At 39.6% G+C, this 19,677-nt stretch overlaps 3 protein-coding genes across 8 annotated transcripts in view; 2 read left to right on the top strand and 1 right to left on the bottom strand.

Moving 5' to 3' along the window:
* LOC114641108 (CD276 antigen homolog) overlaps positions 1–19,677 on the bottom strand; it is a 722,545-nt gene that overhangs the window by 378,633 nt on the left and 324,235 nt on the right. The gene's annotated exons all lie outside the window — the stretch shown is intronic.
* LOC114641109 (CD276 antigen homolog) overlaps positions 1–19,677 on the top strand; it is a 745,815-nt gene that overhangs the window by 463,138 nt on the left and 263,000 nt on the right. The gene's annotated exons all lie outside the window — the stretch shown is intronic.
* LOC114641173 (uncharacterized) overlaps positions 11,225–19,677 on the top strand; it is a 50,840-nt gene continuing 42,387 nt past the window's right edge. The window contains exons 1-2 of the mRNA XM_051926005.1: positions 11,225–11,589; positions 11,982–12,329. Coding sequence (XP_051781965.1) covers positions 11,544–11,589; positions 11,982–12,329 — 394 coding nt within the window. The 5' untranslated portion in view covers positions 11,225–11,543. The remainder of the gene's footprint in view (positions 11,590–11,981; positions 12,330–19,677) is intronic.

Genomic DNA, 19,677 nt, shown 5'->3' with positions numbered 1-19,677 from the left:
TCTTCTGGGCTCCAGAACTGGAAGTGACGTCACCAGCTCTGAATCAGACAAGTTTTCTTCCCATGGCTGGTCTGTAGAGATAACACGAGAAGGTTTAGTGCAACACGTCACCCCCTGGCCTGGTGTGTAATTACCTTTGCTTGGTCCACACAACATCCTCCTACTCACACGTGTTTGACAAGAGTATATTAGTTCCCTTTTAAGAGGGCCAATGCTGTGTATTTGCAATGAAGAACTTTTTATTTTTCTGGTCAGTTTACAGTGCATCCGGAAAGTATTCCCAGCGCATCACTTTTTCCACATTTTGTTAGGTTACAGCCTTATTCCAAAATGGATTAAATTCATTTTTTCCCTCAGAATTCTACACACAACACCCCATAATGACAACGTGAAAAAAGTTTACTTGAGGTTTTTGCAAATTTATTAAAAATAAAAAAATTGAGAAAGCACATGTACATAAGTATTCACAGCCTTTGCCATGAAGATCAAAATTGAGCTCAGGTGCATCCTGTTTCCCCTGATCATCCTTGAGATGTTTCTGCAGCTTCATTGGAGTCCACCTGTGGTAAAGTCAGTTGACTGGACATGATTTGGAAAGGCACACACCTGTCTATAGAAGGTCCCACAGTTGACAGTTCATGTCAGAGCACAAACCAAGCATGAAGTCAAAGGAATTGTCTGTAGACCTCCGAGAGAGGATTGTCTCGAGGCACAAATCTGGAGAAGGTTACAGAAACATTTCTGCTGCTTTGAAGGTCCCAATGAGCACAGTGGCCTCCATCATCCGTAAGTGGAAGATGTTCGAAACCACCAGGACTCTTCCTAGAGCTGACCGGCCATCTAAACTGAGCGATCGGGGGAGAAGGGCCTTAGTCAGGGAGGTGACCAAGAACCCGATGGTCACTCTGTCAGAGGTCCTCTGTGGAGAGAGGAGAACCTTCCAGAAGGACAACCATCTCTGCAGCAATTCACCAATCAGGTCTGTATGGTAGAGTGGCCAGACGGAAGCCACTCCTTAGTAAAAGGCACATGGCAGCCCGCCTGGAGTTTGCCAAAAGGCACCTGAAGGACTCTCAGACCACGAGAAAGAAAATTCTCTGGTCTGATGAGACAAAGATTGAACTCTTTGGTGTGAATGCCATGCGTCACGTTTGGAGGAAACCTGGCACCGCTCATCACCAGGCCAATACCATCCCTACAGTGAAGCATGGTGGTGGTAGCATCATGCTGTGGGGATGTTTTTCAGCGGCAGGGACTGGGAGACTGTGTGTACTCCGTAGTCTGTCCCGTTTCACTCTGGGGCGTGGGTGTGACTCCTCTTTTTTGTGTGCTATGGGCGCATTGCCTTATTTCTGTTAGTGGAGCTGTTTCGCCATTACTCCTGCGATCTCGGTGGATCGCGCTGTTTCGTTTTTGAGTTTATGGGCGCGTAGCCTCATTTCTTATTTATGTTAGTGTGTGTACTCCGTAGTCTGTCCCGTTTCACTCTGGGGCGTGGGTCTGACTCCTGTAACCTGCTCTCCATGTGTTTGGCCCCGTTCTTTAACCTCTTTGACGTTTTACTTTGTTTCCTACTCTGTCTTTTATTTCTAACCTCGCTTTATCCTGCTTGCGGCATTTTCAGACAGTTCGTAGTCTCTCCCGTTTCACTCTGGGGAGGGGGGCTTTGTGTGGCGCCTGTGCACTATGTCTCCTGTGTCCACGGGCAGGTCCCTGCGTCCATATCTGGTTTACCATTCTCGGTTAGTAATATGGATATGGATATTAAAGTTTCCTTGCTTATTGAGTCTCATATTTCTAGTTTTGACCTGTGCATTTGTCTGCAAGATTGAAGCAAATCAAAACTTGATGATATAAAGAACTCAACTGCTTTCGTGCTTTGGTAAAAAAAAAAAATATTTTAGAATGTTAACTCTATTAAAGAAAACTAGAAATAATGTACATATTTAAGATTTAAATAAAACCATTTAAAATAGAGACAAATCCAAACTTACATTGATACTTTTAAACTGTACCAGTTGGTGGCAGCATTAACACAACTCAGTTTAGATCCCAGTGTAGTTTCATTTACTGTCAGGTACAGTAGTTTCAGTGTTGTACAATAAACCATAATGTTGCTCCTTCAAAGCATGGCTAAAGATTTTAGAATGCAGAAACAGCTATACAGGGTATAATGATTTAATTTGTAAAAATGCCCACTAAGGTACCAAGACAATGAGCATCCACCTCTTGAACTTAAATTGTGCTGCTGCATTTTACTTTCAGTAAATAAACAAAAGAAAACAAAACAAAAAGGTGTCTTGATTCAGCAATTAAAATGATAGTATTTATTTGAAACACGGTTGCACATAAAAAAATTATATTTTTTGTTATTATTGTTATTAAGTAAAATGATTTTATTTACTTTAGTTATAAATGCACTAAAAAGCGAAAACAAATTCTTTAAACAATTTTTGTGGTTGTATATCTCTCTATTATAAAAAAAAACGAGACAAGACTTTTTCCCAGGGATAAGACGTGATCTTTTAAAGAGAGACAGAGAGACACATTCACTTCCCGTGAGACGGTCAAGTCACGTCATACTTACAACCTTCAGACGCAAGTCCCATGATACACATGCAGAGCAGGTTAGAGATAATGGAAGTAGGAAAATTCGAAAGTCTCATAAAATGAGGAGTAAAGATCGCATTAGTGCAAACAAATGGAAAATATTACTCTGAGAAATAACGGAACAGCGAAAAAAGAGAGCGAAAATTCAGGTGCTGTACAGGCTTTTAAACATTCGAAGCTCCACATAAAATGCAGATCATGTGGCACGGCAGCAGCAGCTTCTCGAGCAAAGAGGAGGTGAAAAACACACCTGTTACTTGTTTCCCATTGTATCACCATTTAAGAGGGGTTTCGGAGGAATGGCCACAACTCCTTGCAGTGAGCTCACCCCCCAACTTCACAATGGTGTCTACTGCTGGTGCGGGTGGAGGGTAGGAGAGCGAAGTGCAGATTACACGTGAGGGCAGCAGCAGCACAGCAACAGCTAATCGAGCAAAGAGGAGCTAAAAAAATTTATTTGTTTCCTCTACTATCACCGTTTAAGAGGAATTTCAGAGAAGCAGCCACTGGCGAGGGGAGGAAAGGGTTGGTGAGCGAAGTGAAGCCACCTAGTGACTAAATAAAATCGTAGGGCGCACATAAATGAATTGATTCAAACAATATTTGAAACTTGTTTAGCATGGTGGGGAATTACAATGTTGTTGTTTTTTTTAATAGTTTATGATGAAAGTCAGTCATCTTCCAACACGCTATATCCTAACTACAGGGTCACGGGGGTCTGCTGGAGCCAATCCAATCTAACACAGTGCGCAAGGCAGGAAACAAACCCCGGGCAAGGCACCAGCCCACCACAGGGCACACACTCACCCACACACCAAGCACACACACGGGACAATTTAGGATCTCCAATGCACCTAACCTCCATGTCTTTGGACAGTGGAAGGAAACCCATGCGACACGGGGAAAACATGCAAACTCCACACAGGGTGGACCTGGGAAGCGAACCCAGGTCTACTTACTGTGAGGCAGCAGTGCTACCACTGCGCCACCCTATGATGAAAGTAGCTATTCTATTAATTGATTGAATTAATTACTTTATGTGCGTCCCATGATTTTATTTTGTCACATATAAATCTAGAGATGGGAGTAGATTCACACCTAGTAGCATGGATCGTGGACTATCTTAGAGACAGACCTCAGTATGTGCGTCTCGGGAACTGCAGGTCTGACATTGTGGTCAGCAACACAGGAGCGCCGCAGGGGACTGTACTTTCTCCGGTCCTGTTCAGCCTATATACATCAGACTTCCAATACAACTCGGAGTCCTGCCACGTGCAAACGTTCGCTGATGACACTGCTATCGTGGGCTGCATCAGGAGTGGGCAGGAGGAGGAGTATAGGAACCTAATCAAGAACTTTGTTAAATGGTGCGACTTAAACCACCTACAACTGAACACCAGCAAAACCAAGGAGCTGGTGGTGGATTTTAGGAGGACCAGGCCCCTCATGGACCCCGTGATCATCAGAGGTGACTGTGTGCAGAGGGTACAGACCTATAAATATCTGGGAGTGCAGCTGGATGATAAATTGGACTGGACTGCCAATACTGATACTCTGTGCAAGAGAGGACAGAGCCAACTATATTTCATTAGAAGACTGGCGTCCTTCAACATCTGCAATAAGATGCTACAGATGTTCTATCAGACGGTTGTGGCGAGCACCCTCTTCTACGCGGTGGTGTGCTGGGGAGACAGCATAAAGAAGAGGGATGCCTCACGCCTGGACAAACTGGTGAGGAAGGCAGGCTCTATTATAGGCATGGAGCTGGACAGTTTGACATCCGTGGCAGAGCAACGGGCGCTGAGCAGACTCCTGTCAATCATGGAGAATCCACTGCATCCACTGAACAAGATCATCTCCAGACAGAGGAGCAGCTTCAGCGACAGACTGCTGTCACCGTCCTGCTCCACTGACAGACTGAGGAGATCGTTCCTCCGCCACACTATGCAACTCTTCAATTCTACCGGGGGGTAAACGTTAACGTTATTCAAAGTTATTGTCTGTCTGTTATACCTGCATTGTTATCACTCTTTAATTTAATATTGTTTAAATCAGTATGCTGCTGCTGGAGTATGGGAATTTCCCCTTGGGATTAATAAAGTATCTATCTATCTATCTATCTATCTATCTATAACCACGAAAACTGTGGTTAAAGAAAAATTTATATTTTGTTTTTTAGTGCATTTATAACTAATGTAAATAAAATCGTTTTACTTAAAAGAAAAAAATTGTATATTTTATTTTTTGCTTTTTAGTCTTTAAAAGTATTACATAATATACTGTATCTTCTTTGCAGAATTATTTGAATACTAAAAAGAATTATGTTTTGGTCTCTATTTTTCTGTTGAGGCTCTTATAGGATTAGTGCTCGGTTGCTGCAAAAAAAAATATCGACGACAGAACGGTAAACGTATGCCAATACTTCCTCACCGTGATCATCAAGGCTACTCTTTCGCAAGAGTCAACAAGTAAAATCGTCTCGCATATTTACCGAATGCACTCACTGGAAGAGGCAAGTGGGGGGCAATCTGATGCATCTCTCGCTCGTATGCTCCGATATCTCACTATATTCCATCTCCATCATTGTTGCGTGTGTGTTATTTGGAATTGCAAAACTATTGATTACGGAAAAATTTGTTACGAAATTGCATTGGTTTTAAAGCATTATTGTACTGTCATTGATACTGAACACATATGCAAATTTTTTTACATTTTTTTTGCCAAAAGAGGGTTTAAAATCAGTTGTAAGATTTGATCCAGACAAATAAACAGACGGAGGACTCAAGTTAAATAAAATCGTTTAATAATAAAAATAGTAATACACATATGAAAAAAAATGTTAGTACAGTATACAGTCAAGTATAGTTTAACAATTGTTAATTGTAGGGAGAGCAGAACTGACCAGACGTGCTATTGTGTTGCCTACTCTCGTGTGCCTTACGTATGTTTAATGCATTTACCCAGAAAGACACAGACATAAAGACCTTATTCTCTGATACACTGATCATGAGTGATGCTGGCACAACTTGGCGATCCCGAGTACTCCACAAAGGGACTCACTAGCCTCGGCTTGAACAGACCAGACAGGTATCCCATAGACACATGGAGACTGAGGCACCTTAGCTATAGTTGTTTACCCTAACAATCTGTTACTCCTTACCATGCTGTTTACTATTTGAGGCAATGCAAGAACATAAGAAATTTGACAAATGAGAGGAGACTATTCTGTTCATCAAGCCCATTTGTTTAGATAGAAGCTAAGCTGTCCCAAAATCTCATCCAGATTTTTCTTAAAGGATCTCAAGTTATCTGCTTCAACTTCATGTCTTGGTAGTTTGTTCAGGGTTCCCACAACTTTCTATGTAAAGAATTGCTTCCCTCTAATTTTCATTTGTACCATTAAATTGAAAGAATGTTGCTGGAATGTTGCACTCCTTTATCAATGCCTTTGCAGATTTTGAAGACCTGGATGAAGGGTTAGTCTCCTCTGCTTAGACTAAACAGGTTTATTCTCTGAGTCTATCACACTACGGCAGGCCCTTAAGTCCTGGTTGATCTCCTCTGCACAGCTTCAAGTGCTGCTTTGTCTTTTTTCCAGTCGAGATGTGGTCTTACTGGTGTGTTATACAGTCTAAGCATGATATCTCTCAATTTCTTAACAATATTTTACAATATAACCTAACATTTATTTGCCTTCTGTAATAAAAATGGTGATTCAACATAAACCCCTAAATCCTTTTCAGTGGTTGCTTCCTTCAGCTCAGTGTCTCTTATCTTCTGTTTATACAGTAAATAATGTTCCTTTTGCCAGAGTGGAACACTTTTCTGTGTTAAACTCAATTTTCCAAATGTGCATTCAGTTCTGAAGACTGTCCAAGTCTTTCTGAATTGTTTTTGATGTGTCTTTGGTGGCTGATTCCTCCAATTTGAACAACATCTTTAAGCCAAGAATGAGTTGCCAGCTTAAGGAAAAGGAATTTGGACTATAGGGAGATAACTAAGCCAAGTGAAACCTAAGCAATTTGGAATAGAATAATGCCCACCTCAAGCTCCAAAGCCAAAGGGTCAGAACAGTCTGCTCTACCAAAACATTAACCTCAACCATGGAAACCAAAGCCTAACTCTTACTCTAGAGCCTAAGGCTAACTCTAGGCTCAAAACCCTAACTCTAAGCCTAGGGATAATTCTGTGGCTAAACTTAAAATGCAGGTTAACCCTACTAGTGAGCCACTAACTCTGTGGGTAAGAAAGTCACAATCTGCTCACGCCAGTCAAAGCTCACTGGGCTCTCTGTAACCAATAAAGATTAAGACTGATTTATATTTCTGTGTTGAGCTGCACCGTCAAAAGAAGTTTATACTTCTGTATCATTCCGTTCCACTAACACATGCCTTAATGCTAGTTGGTGGTGTTTTCAACAGGCAAGAAAAGTGAATGATCCATTCAGTGTTTGCCCTCCAGGATCACCGCTCCTCTTGTTACACATTTTCTTCTACTTGTACTTCGTACTTGTCCCTCAAATTTTTGATAAGCTCTAGCTGCAGACCACCAGAGCTCCACTCCACTGAGAAGGTTGTCACCTTATATTATATGTCTCAGTGATAACATCTGGATAGAGTATGGTTAAGATTAGGGTTGGGGGACGGTTATCTGACTCACAGCAAGTAAACTAAGGGACAAAAACCTGCCCAGTGCAGCTACTGAATCACGGACCAGCGGAGGTCTGCAGCTGCACCCATCTCCACATTTTTCCACTTTTCATACATTTGCCAACTTTCAAATCGAAAATGTTTCAGGAAATACATAATTGGCAAACTGGCCAATCAGAGTCAAAAGGGTCTGTGTAGGGTTCACGTTGACATGATGTGCGGTCACATTTTTGAGGAGGTCTGCATCAGGCTACTTCATAGGTACTTCATAGCCTACACGGACACTGGCATACCTACGGTGTAGGCTCAATGCTTAAGTATAAATCAGCGTTTACAGGAGCGGCCAGAAGAGAGCATCGTCTGACTCACTATGTGCAGAGAGCAAGGAGATAAAATTTGAGGTGGTGGAGTGGTTTACAGTTAGGATGGGCAGAAATAAATAAATGTTTTTTCTTCTGGAACCTTCACATGGCATTGCTCTGAAGAACCACTCGGGCACCTTGATCGTTTAAGAGTGTACTTCAGGCTTCTGGAACTTTTCTTTGTTGAATGTTTAAAATACAATAAGGAATGGCAATGTGTAGCACCAGATGATCAGTTCCAGTGGATTTTTGAATATTTGAGCCACAATTGACACGTTATGAGGAAAAATAATGATAATAATTTGATGTGCTATAGTGCAAACTCCTGCTGTTAAGGTCCAGTTGTTATTTCATGTACGAATATGACAATTCCTTTATTTGGTCATTGGCTGTTTCTTTTCTGATAATGTAACATAATCATCAATGAATAACAAATACATTTTGCTATTTTGTGAAAATGCTATTGCCTCTGGAGTTCCATCCAAATGTCCTAAATTCTGTCCTGTAAAATGACCCTGTGATCTGTGCACCTCACTGTGTAACGAAAAGGCCAGTGTCTGAACATCCCACATAAGCTGCAGGCTAATATGTGGAAAAATAATGTCCAGGGCTACCCTGAGATTTCAATATGTGTTATGGCGTAAAATGCACCGGAGATTCTCACCTTGAAAGAAGGCTCTAGGAGTCGAAGGATAGGCAAACAAAGAGTAATTAGTTTTATTGGAATAAAGAATAACACAGACTCAACCCAATTAAGCCAAGCTGAGTTTAAACAAGCCAAAAGTTACAGTTTATATAATCATTTCTTATCATTTTGACCTCGCTTGAAACAGTTCATTCGCTGCTTATTTTGACTCCCTATTCTAGTTGGTCCCTTGCAGGCCCTTTCTGTAGCCAGCAATATTTCTCTTAACTTGTCACACATTATCATTCTTTGCTTCCCTTATTTCCTAACTGGCCCTCAACCTGCAGGTGTTCCCCCTTTTCCGACCTCGGGTTCTCTCCATTCATCATTCTCCCCCTTCTCCATTCTTTTGGGTTATTAAATATTGGTGGTTTCTCTCTGAGCTCAAATAAAAAAGAAATATGGCATATGCCTTTATTTAACTACTAGCTGAAATACCCGGCGGTGCTCAGGAGGAAAGTAAAGTTTTTGTAAAATTGTCTGGGAAAAATATAATTATGGAGCACACCAGAAATGTTCAGAGCATCAACTGGATAACTAACAATATAATTAAAAAAATAAGTGACAGATTAATTTTTCTTTTGAAATGTAGTAAAAAGTTTTTACATGCAGAATTTTTGACGACGTAAATAAAAGTCAATTAAATTAATTTCAGTATTAGGTTGATTTAATTCTATTATGACTACAGCATTGTTACAATAAGAATAATGCAAGATGAAAATTTTGTTAACAAAATCAAATATTAAATGACTAATAATACTACAGTATTTTTGTGATAAAACTCTGAGCGTCAACTTAATGATAACATACATACAAGACCGCAAGATTGTTACAGTCTGCTTTACATATAAGATTGTGGCTAATTGTTGGAGATGTGTTTATTAGAAGGTGCTTTGTGGAATAAAAACTGTTTATTGTATTTATATTCTTATACAGTATTGTGGACTGTATTGCTGTGTCTGGGGCTCTGTCGCCCCCTTGTGGCTACAAAGCGTCAACTGGATAATAACTCATGCTTGCATTGTGCTTTATATATATAAGATAGCTGTACCCCGTGGCTGCGCCCACACAGTACTGAAACAGGGCAAACTTTAAAAATCGATAGACGTTGGCAATGTATCTGATCGTGTTCAGCTCTGATGGGAGAGCGTTCCCTGCGTGGGGAGAAAAGCACATGGCCAATGAGCAGCTACCCTCTAAAACACACGTAGCTCTGATCTCTGTCTCAAAAACGTCAAACGTTACTCCTTAACAATCTGTAGATGATGATGTCTGTTGAAAAAACAGGTACCGCTAGCTAAGCGGAGGCGAGGTGCACTCCAACACGTGGTGAGGTAGACCGACTCGAACAGAGGCTGGCTAGTAATGAGGAAGGCCCCGTCCCCCTGCTCTCAGCCCACAGACAGTCTGTTGGATTTGCATAAATACATCGGTACTGTAAGTGAACTGTGGTACTTAGTGTGATGAGAGAAGTCACAAAATCAACAGGAAAGTTCAAGCAAATTATACAAAACAGCCTGATGTAAATCCGTTAAGTAATTCTTTCATGAAAAGCGAACAGACATACAGACAGAACACGCTAGGACCACAAAATTATAAAAACCGTTTCATAGCGAGCACCTATGGGCCAAGGGTAACCTACATTCCAAATTTCAAGTCCCAAGTCCTTATGGTTCGGGAGATTGCGTGATGAGTGAGTCAGTGCTATTTGGCTTTTAGATAGATTATATATATATATATATATATATATATATATATATATATATATATATATATATATATATATATATATATATGTATACATTTATTTGGCATATCTGATTTGTGTAAAAGTTCCACCTTAAGTTTTAATGCTTATAAAAGTTCATATTAAGTTTACAACTACTTGTGCTAATACATAACCTTGTATTTTCTATATAGGAAGGGATTGTTAATGAGGTATAGTGCTGCTTTCATAAGAGTTTCTAGAACAGACTGGAAGCCTGTGCAGTGCGGTTAGTAAAACTGTAATAATATTCTACAGATAACCAAAAACAGTTGATCCCTGCCTTGTGCCAAGCACTGGACACTGGACAAGATAGTTGGAAACCCGGATGAACACAATGAATATAGTGAATAACAGAAGAGCTATAATTACAACAAGGGTGAGGAATGTCCATCCTGGAGGGCCGCAGTGGCTGAAGGTTTTTGTTCCAACCAAGTCAATTATTGCTGATAAAGCACTTATTGCTCAAGTGACATTTTTAATGCTTTGTTTTAGTGGTGTTGCTTGTTAACATTCCCCACCCTTAACTGCTTATTTTAGTCTTAAACATGCAGCTGTATGCAGGTTTTTTTTTTTTTAAATCCCCCTTTATTAACAATAAGATGAAAATGACAAAAGAAACAGCAGTTCTCCATCTAACGTGTCTCCATTTACATCTGTGTGCATTCATCATGAACTGTCTGGTTTAATAAAACATTTGGAAGGAAACTGAAGAGAAAAAGTGAAGGACTGAGAATCGCTGGTCCATTTCACCCTTCAAATCATTTGGATGAGATCTTTGGAAAGGGAAATAAAAGTGCCCTATAAATATAACCTGATATGGCTAAACAAAAACACTAACAAGCCATGGAGTTGAATTAAAACGGGCCTGTTATTGCTAAGGATTGTTTTCTAATTAAGCAATTGGGATGGAACAAAATCGTGCAGCTCCTGTGGCCTTCTTGCAGGACTGACGTTGCTCACCCCTGAATTAAAACATAAAAATACTAATGGTGGCAACTTGAAAAGGTTTTTTTTTTAAGTATTAACCTTCTACATTTGTTTTATGTTTATTTAACAATTTAAAGTTTAGTTCATAGTTCAATACTGAGGTGCTTAGTATAAATAATTATTAATTCAGAGTTAAAGGTTTTTTAATAAAATCAATGCTGCCTCAAAGGGACCCTGCGATCCTGCATTGTAGTATGTAGAATGGGAAACTGAATAGACGGGACAGAACATTTTATATATGATGGCGCACATCGTAGTCTCCAACTATACCATAAAACCTCACATGATTTTTGATCGAGATACATCCGTTTGTATTAAAGTCAGTAGGAAGTCACACAGAAAGCACTCGTGTGCGTTTCAGCGGTTAAATCTACGCGACTGTTCTTGTAGAACACAAATGAGTAAAGGTGCCGCGGGACGGTGAGGGGGCCGCTCGAGCAACTCCATGAACAGATTATGCCGGCTAGCAGGAAAGGGCAACAATGTTTGTTTTTTTTTCGAAGGAATATTCGCAGGCCTGCACGTTAGGTAAGCACCTCAAAGAATGTTTAGTTTTTCAAATAAATAAATACACCGGTAAATGGTTAAGTTGCCTTAGGTCTGTTTAAACCCTTTTCGGTCGGAATAAACAAACTGTCTGCAGTCCGACTAGAATATAGCAGGTTTCGGAAAAAAAAACACATTCAACTGTCATAATGTCTTTCGTGAAACTATTGGAAGACATCCATTATCCAACCCGCTATATCCTACATGTCAAATGTAATATTACTGAACTACTCGTGTCGAGTAACTGATAGAACTTTTATATGTTATTTGATTTTTATTGTTCCAGGTCTCCTGAGCCTTTGTCTTCACACCTGGAGCTTCTTATGCATCATTTTTATGTATGTATTTATTTATTATTTTTTTCTTCCTTTCAGGTCTCCTGAGCCTTTGTCTTCACGCCTGGAGCTCTGTGGTGACATCTCCCCCGGGTGGCACGGTGTCCCTAAACTGCTTGTACTCCACTAACAGCAGCAGTGACGGCTCATCGATGCTCTGGTACAGGCAGCTCTCCGGCCGCCCCCCTGAGCCCATACTGAGATCCTTCAGCCCTGACGATACGTTCAGCTATTCTTACTTGAGGGCCGGAGAGCACTTTACACTGGAAAAAAATCACACCTTAGTCATCCGAAATGTCACTCGAGAAGACGCTGCTACTTATTACTGCTCCAAACTGGAAGCGGACAAGTGCCGCTTCGGCGACGGGATCGAGCTGCGAGTGGACGGTAAGAGTGGGACTTCAGTTCTTTAACAGGAGGATTGCTTTGGTCCAAAATGAATTATTTTAAGCGTTTAATATCTCTACCGAAATGCATATACTAAACAATCAAATTCAGTCAGGTAATGAGGCAGTCTGTTCACACCGTTATAAGTGTTCAAATCACTGAGAGTAATTCTGAGGAATGTTAAGTCGTTCTGTGTGTATATATATATATATATATATATATATATAAATATTATATGATGTCCGTGTATTTTAATTAGTGATATTTTTTGTGTAAGAACAAAATTAATTGAATGATTAATGAACTGAACAATTTATAGTGACACAGTTTCTGCGTAAACATGAGCAGTTCCAAAACACCTGAACTCAAATTAATTATTTGTTAAATAAACTGAATTTAATTATTAGTTTGAGTAGTTATAGTAGCTGCACTGGGACCGCTCACGCAGTACAACATGTCAATTAACTTGAATTTGCATCTCTTTGGAGAAGTGGGAGAAAAAAATACATAATAATACTACTACTAATAATAATAATATAATACGTTTCATTTATATAGCACCTTTCCATTGATCAAGGTGCTTACATAGGAGAACATGCAAACTGCACATAGTAGCAGAATGTAGTATTCAATGCTAGAATGCTTTTTCCATTAATCAGGAGAGTTAATCACTGTATTACTGTGCTAAATTTCAAATTAACAAAATAAAATTGTATGTATTACCTGTGGTACTTGAAAAGTAATAACCATGACTAAATGTAATTTTCAGAACTGTAAATACAGTTGTAGCAACTCTAAACATCCAGAATACTTCTGCTCTGCACTAAATACAGACAGAAAACACTAACATACATTGATCTGTCTACACTCACTTTTCAAGTTCTTATGAACAGCTTTCCACCTGCTAACACATGCAGTGATCTGATCAGACAGTCCTGTGGTGTCAGTGCAGTACATAAGATCTTGTAGGTACAGTGTAGGTACTCCAGTTCATATTTCACATCAAACACCAGAATATGATCTCGGTGATGCTGGTCATGGCATGATTGCTGGTGCCAGACAGGCAAGCATACAGTTAGGTCCATCAATATTTGGACAGAGACAACTTTTTTCTAATTTTGGTTTTGTAAAAAAAACTATATAAGCAGTCTGTTTATTAATTCTGAAATAAACTAACATTGACTAATTGCACTCCTGTCTTCCTCTGCGTCCTTCTTCCACACCTACATACTAGACTTAAGACTAAAGGGCACTTCACTTGAAGCATGTGGCCCCTAATTCATGGAACTCTCTTCCTATACGAGCCAGCCCCAGCTCTCGTATATGAGAGATCAGTAGATAATGTGGAAAATTTTCAAAAGGTGCTTAATACCTAATTATCCAAGCTCACTATTGTGTAATTATACTGTGTATGTCTAAGCATATTATTATTGGTTTTAATCGGTTAAAATTTGCCAAGTTTTATTGTGTATGTCATTGCATTTTATTCCTGATTTTAATTTCTTAACTTGATTTTGTGCAAGTGCCTGTGAATACCGTTTGTAAATCACTTGACATTTGTTCTTGAAATGTGCTACAAAAATAACATTTGCTTACTTACTTAAATACTTACAGTTAGGTCCATAAATATTTGGACAGAGACCACTTTTTCCTAATTTTGGTTCTGTACATTACCACAATGAATTTTAAATGAAACAACTCAGATGCAGTTGAAGTGCAGACTTTCAGCTTTAATTCAGTGGGGTGAACAAAACGATTGCATAAAAATGTGAGGCAACTAAAGTATTTTTTGAACACAATCCCTTCATTTCAGGGGCTCAAAAGTAATTGGACAAATTAAATAACTGTAAATCAAATGTTCATTTCTAATACTTGGTTGAAAACCCTTTGCTTGCAATAACAGCCTGATGTCTTGAACTCCTGGACATCACCAGATGCTGGGTTTCCTCCTTTTAATGCTCTGCCAGGCCTTTACTGCAGCGGCTTTCAGTTGCTGTTTGTTTGTGGGCCTTTCTGTCAGAAGTTTAGTCTTCAACAAGTGAAATGCCTGCTCAGTTGGGTTAAGATCAGGTGACTGACTTGGCCATTCAAGAATTTTCCACTTCTTTGCTTTAATAAACTCCTGGGTTGCTTTGGCTGTATGTTTTGGGTCATTGTCCATCTGTATCATGAAACGCCGCCCAATCAATTTGACTGTTGTATTTAGCTGGATTTGAGTAGACAGTATGTCTCTGAACACCTCAGAATTCATTCGGCTGCTTCTGTCCTGTGTCACATCATTAATAAACACTAGTGTCCCAGTGCCACTGGCAGCCATGCACGCCCAAGCCATCACACTGCCTCCCTCCACCGTGTTTTACAGATGATGTGCTATGCTTTGGATAATGAGCTGTTCCACGCCTTCTCCATACTTTTTTCTTGCCATCATTCTGGTAGAGGTTGATCTTGGTTTCATCTGTCCAAAGAATGTTTTTCCAGAACTGTGCTGGCTTTTTTAGATGTTCTTTAGCAAAGTCCAATCTAGCCTTTCTATTCTTGAGGCTTATGAGTGGCTTGCACCTTGCAGTGCACCCTCTGTATTTACTTTCATGCAGTCTTCTCTTTATGGTAGACTTGGATATCGATACGCCGACCCCCTGGAGAGTGTTGTTCACCTGGTTGGCTGTTGTGAAGGGGTTTGTCTTCACCATGGAAATGATTCTGCGATCATCCACCACTGTTGTCTTCCGTGGACGTCCAGGTCTTTTTGCGTTGCTGAGTTCTCCAGTGCTTGCTTTCTTTCTCAGGATGTACCAAACTGTAGATTTTGCCACTCGTAATATTGAAGCAATTTCTCAGATGGGTTTTTTCTGTTTTCGCAGCTTAAGGATGGCTTCTTTCACCTGCATGGAGAGCTCCTTTGACCGCATGTTGTCTGTTCACAGCAAAATTTTCCACATGCAAGCACCACACCTCAAATCAACTCCAGGCCTTTTATCTGCTTAATTGATAATGACATAACGACGGACTTGCACACACCTGCCCATGAAATAGCCAAAGAGTCAATTGTCCAATTACTTTTGAGCCCCTGAAATGAAGGGATTGTGTTCAAAAAATACTTTAGTTGCCTCACATTTTTCTGCAATCGTTTTGTTCACCCCACTGAATTAAAGCTAAAAGTCTGCACTTCAACTGCATCGGAGTTGTTTCATTTAAAATTAATTGTGGTAATAATGTGCAGAACCAAAATTAGAAAAAAGTTGTCTCCGTCCAAATATTTATGGACCTAACTGTAAGTATTTAGGTAAGTAAGCAAATGTTATTTTTGTAGGACATTTCAAGAACAAATGTCAAAGTGATTTACAAACGGTATTCACAGGCACTTGCACAAAGTCAAGTTAAGAAATTAAAATCAGGAATAAAATGCAATGACATACACAATAAAACTTGGCAAATTTAAACCGATTAAAACCAATAATAATATGCTTAGACATACACAGTATAATTACACAATAGTGAGCTTGAATAATTAGGTATTAAGCACCTTTTGAAAATTTTTCACATTATCTATTGATCTCGCATATATAGGAAGAGAGTTCCATGAATTAGGGGCCACATGCCACAAGTGCAGTGTCCTTTAGTCTTAAGTCTAGTATGTAGGTGTGGAAGAAGGACGCAGAGGAAGACAGGAGTGCAATTAGTCAATGTTAGTTTATTTCAGAATTAATAAACAGACTGCTTATATAGTTTTTGACCTCTCTGTGCCATTTTCCATAAAACTTTGACACTTGATTCGGTGTTTCCTCTTTGTGCACGCTTTCCTGTATGTCATCACATTTTTATTCTTAGGCATAGAATATTCTTTTGCTAACGGTTGCTTTTAGGAAATTACAAAACATTCTTTTCTTAACAGTTGTTGTCACCCTGCTTTAAATATTCTTGATTACACACACACTTACATTAGTCAACTGCTTATATCAGTGTATCAATATCAGTACATTAGTAATACATATATTGTAGCATTGTATTGTATATTGTAGCGTCCACACAGGACAGCTAACAAACCCTATGCAGAAGACCTCAAACACCTGGGGCCTCATGTAAAAACTGTGTGTATGCACAAAAATGTTGCATACTCCTGTTTCCACACTCACATTGTGATGTATAAAAACTAAACTTGGCGTAAAGTCACGCACATTTTAACGGCAAGTCAATCCTTGGCGTATGCAAGTTCTCCACTTAATTTTGTAAACTGGCGGCACCCAGCGTCTTAGCAGTGCTTTTGTTCCAGTGTGGTTTCCCTTTCTTTTTTTAGATCCACATCCCAGATGCGGCTTTATCATATGCACTGAAATTAACCGCGTATTGTATATTAGTTTAAGGAATCTGATTGTAATTAACCTGTAACAATATAATGGTCCACAGAATGGCCTAACTATTCTAAATACCATAGCTGCTTTAGTGTTGTTACTCTCAAGTATTTATATCACTATATCTGAGTGTGAATCACAGCAATACAGCAGCTGATTAGAAAGAGAATTATCAGTATACAGCATCAAGCACACGCTGCCTCAGCGATGCTGTCTATTTGAACTGCTCTCATACGGCAAACGCTTCAGAGCCTTTCCTGTAGGGACCTCGCGGTTCACAAACAGTTTCATAACAAGAACTATAAACGCACTCAATCAGTCCATCAAGTGTTCCTTGTAGAACTGTTTGTACTTTTAAGTACAATCACCTCACTGTAAACTTGCGATGCAGTTATAATATTGCACAACCTGAGCCACTTTATAAAGCGCGTATTTACATATGATGACGATATCATTTTTAAGATAAAATGCAGCAAAAATGTTTATTACATTATACAGATAAAATGTTAACATCATTTAAATAATCTATATTGTTAATAATTTAACATGTGAGGACACGGTGGCGCAGCACTAGCGAAGATCTGGCGCCCCGTTCACGGATTTTTCCTGCTTCGTGCTGTATTCTTGCTGGGGCTGACGCAACACTGGAAGGATAGATGGCTAGAATAATTAAACACGTACTACAAAGATATTTCAATGTTCCTTAAAAGTTTTGAAGAATTGGTGTTCTCATCTTACAGATGGCTTAACATCTATTATAGAGCTAATTGATGTGGCGATTGGTTACTTGGAGAAAGAAAAGGAAGGACAGGAATTGGAGGTTAGTACGTTTGAAATAGACAGTACTGCTCCAATAAATGATTTCATCAAAGGTCACGCACGGCACAGCAAGCATCTTGCGGGAGGCAGGAACAATCACTGAACGGGGTGCTTGCTTGTCACTATCACTGCGCCACTCTGTTCCCATGTTTAATAACATGCTTTAACTCCTATCATCATGAAAATGATATCACGTATACATCTCAGTATTTTAATTATTCAGAGAGCTGTAATATCACGAATGTAATGGATTCTGTGTCCTGTCAGAGGAAAAGAAAGCCTGGAAGCACGTAGTGATTCACACACACAGAGCACACAGAAGATCACATACAAAACAAAGCATTTAACGTGCTACTTTAGTTACAGTGGGATTTGAGAAACTAGTAAATTAAACAATTTTAAGATTAAGTTTATGATGTTCTACTTTAATGACAAAATAAACTATGTGATTAAAGTGGAAATTTCAACATTAAAGTTTACATTTCGAGCTTTTTTCCCCACTGTGTCCCTATTTTTTTTTCTTTTCTCTGTACCTTAACAAGCTTTCATATGACACTCAAACGGTGGGCTACGACTCGCCTTTTCATGGTGACTTTGATATGTGACAACTTCTTTTTTTATTTCAGGCACTGTGCGACTTTGTGAACTTGAGCTTTTGTGTTTCTCTGCCACTCTATGTCACTCAGTCAGCCACTTATATTACTTAATCAATTATACCACTGTTTAAACCAACAAATAGTACGTTTTTCTTTGCCTCCACTTGGTATTCGCTGAAATTCTTTTATTTTTCCCCTGTGCTATTGCCATTGCCTTTTCACAGAACGCTGATCTTAAGGGCTATTTATATTGATTTGCATATTCAAAGATGCGTAATTCTGGGAGGAGTTGGGGTGGGACAGCAGGTGCGTGCACGTACGTTACTTTCACGCTGACCGGGATTTATGGAGCAGAAGAACATGGAAGTTGGCCAACGCACAGATTTATGCATCTGGATTTTTTTGTGCGTACGAACATTTCTGCTTTTCTCCGTACACCATGTTTTAGCTTGAATTCTACACATGGCGTTATATCATCTCCTGGGGCCTCATGCATAAGTCTGTAGTTGCTTTGTAACACAGGTAGGAGTTTTGTTTATAATAAGCTGTCAAAGGTAGAACTAGGATTTTAAAATTAACTCTGAATTTCATGAGAAGCCAATGCAAAGAAATCATTATGGGTGTGACGTGAGATATTTTGATGACATAGTCAGGAGTCTTGTAGCAGCATTTTGGACCAGCTGTGGGCAAACCAGCGAGAATGAATTTAAGTATGTGAACAGAGAGTTACACCAATCAGGACGAGATGACACAAATGTGTACACTGTCATCTCCAACTCTGTTTGGGAAATCATTTGCCTGAGTTTAGCAATGTTTCTGAGGTGGGTGAAGTAAGACTGTGTTAAAAATTTGCCGTCAACATCAAAAGAAACTCCTAAGTTTACAATAAAAGGGTACGTTATCTAGAACCTTTGTGATAAAACTGTCAGGTGCACAAATTGAAATTTCAGTTTTGTCAGTATTTAGTTTCAAATAATTCTCAGTCATCCTTTTTTTGCAACAATCTGGAAGTCATGCAAAATGGATAACGTTACAGCATGTGATGGTATGTCATCAGCATAGCAGTGTTATGATATGCATTGAAAAGTGCTCAAAATATTACCAAGGGGAATTCAATACAAAGCAAACAAAAGAGGGCTGAGAACAGAGGAGGAGCATAGGACGCAAGGTCATCAGCAGCCACAGAGAAATTTCTGAAAGAGAGAGGGGAAGAGAACCAGTCCAGGACTGAGCAGGATATATGCTTACACTTGGCTTAAGTCTCAAGCAGGAGATGATGATCATCAGTGTCAAATGTGGCTGAAAAATCCAACAGTGCCAGCACAAAATATTCACTTGCCATCCTATGCTTTAGTATGTCATTAGATACATGTCATTTGCTCGCCCACCCCACCCGGGGGGAGCTACTCGCCACCCACTTCGCATCTCTGCCTCTCACATTGTGAAGAGGGGGGCTGAACGCACACTAAGGAGATGCAGTTGCTCCTCCGAAACCCTCTCTTAAACGGTGATACAATGGGAAACAAATACATTTTGTTTACCTCCTCTATGCTCGATCAGCTGGCTTGCTGCTGCTGCAGCTTT

This window comes from Erpetoichthys calabaricus, chromosome 4 (assembly GCF_900747795.2).
Source record: "Erpetoichthys calabaricus chromosome 4, fErpCal1.3, whole genome shotgun sequence".
Classification (NCBI taxonomy): Eukaryota; Metazoa; Chordata; class Cladistia; order Polypteriformes; family Polypteridae; genus Erpetoichthys; species Erpetoichthys calabaricus.
This window is presented reverse-complemented; position numbering and strand designations above follow the sequence as displayed.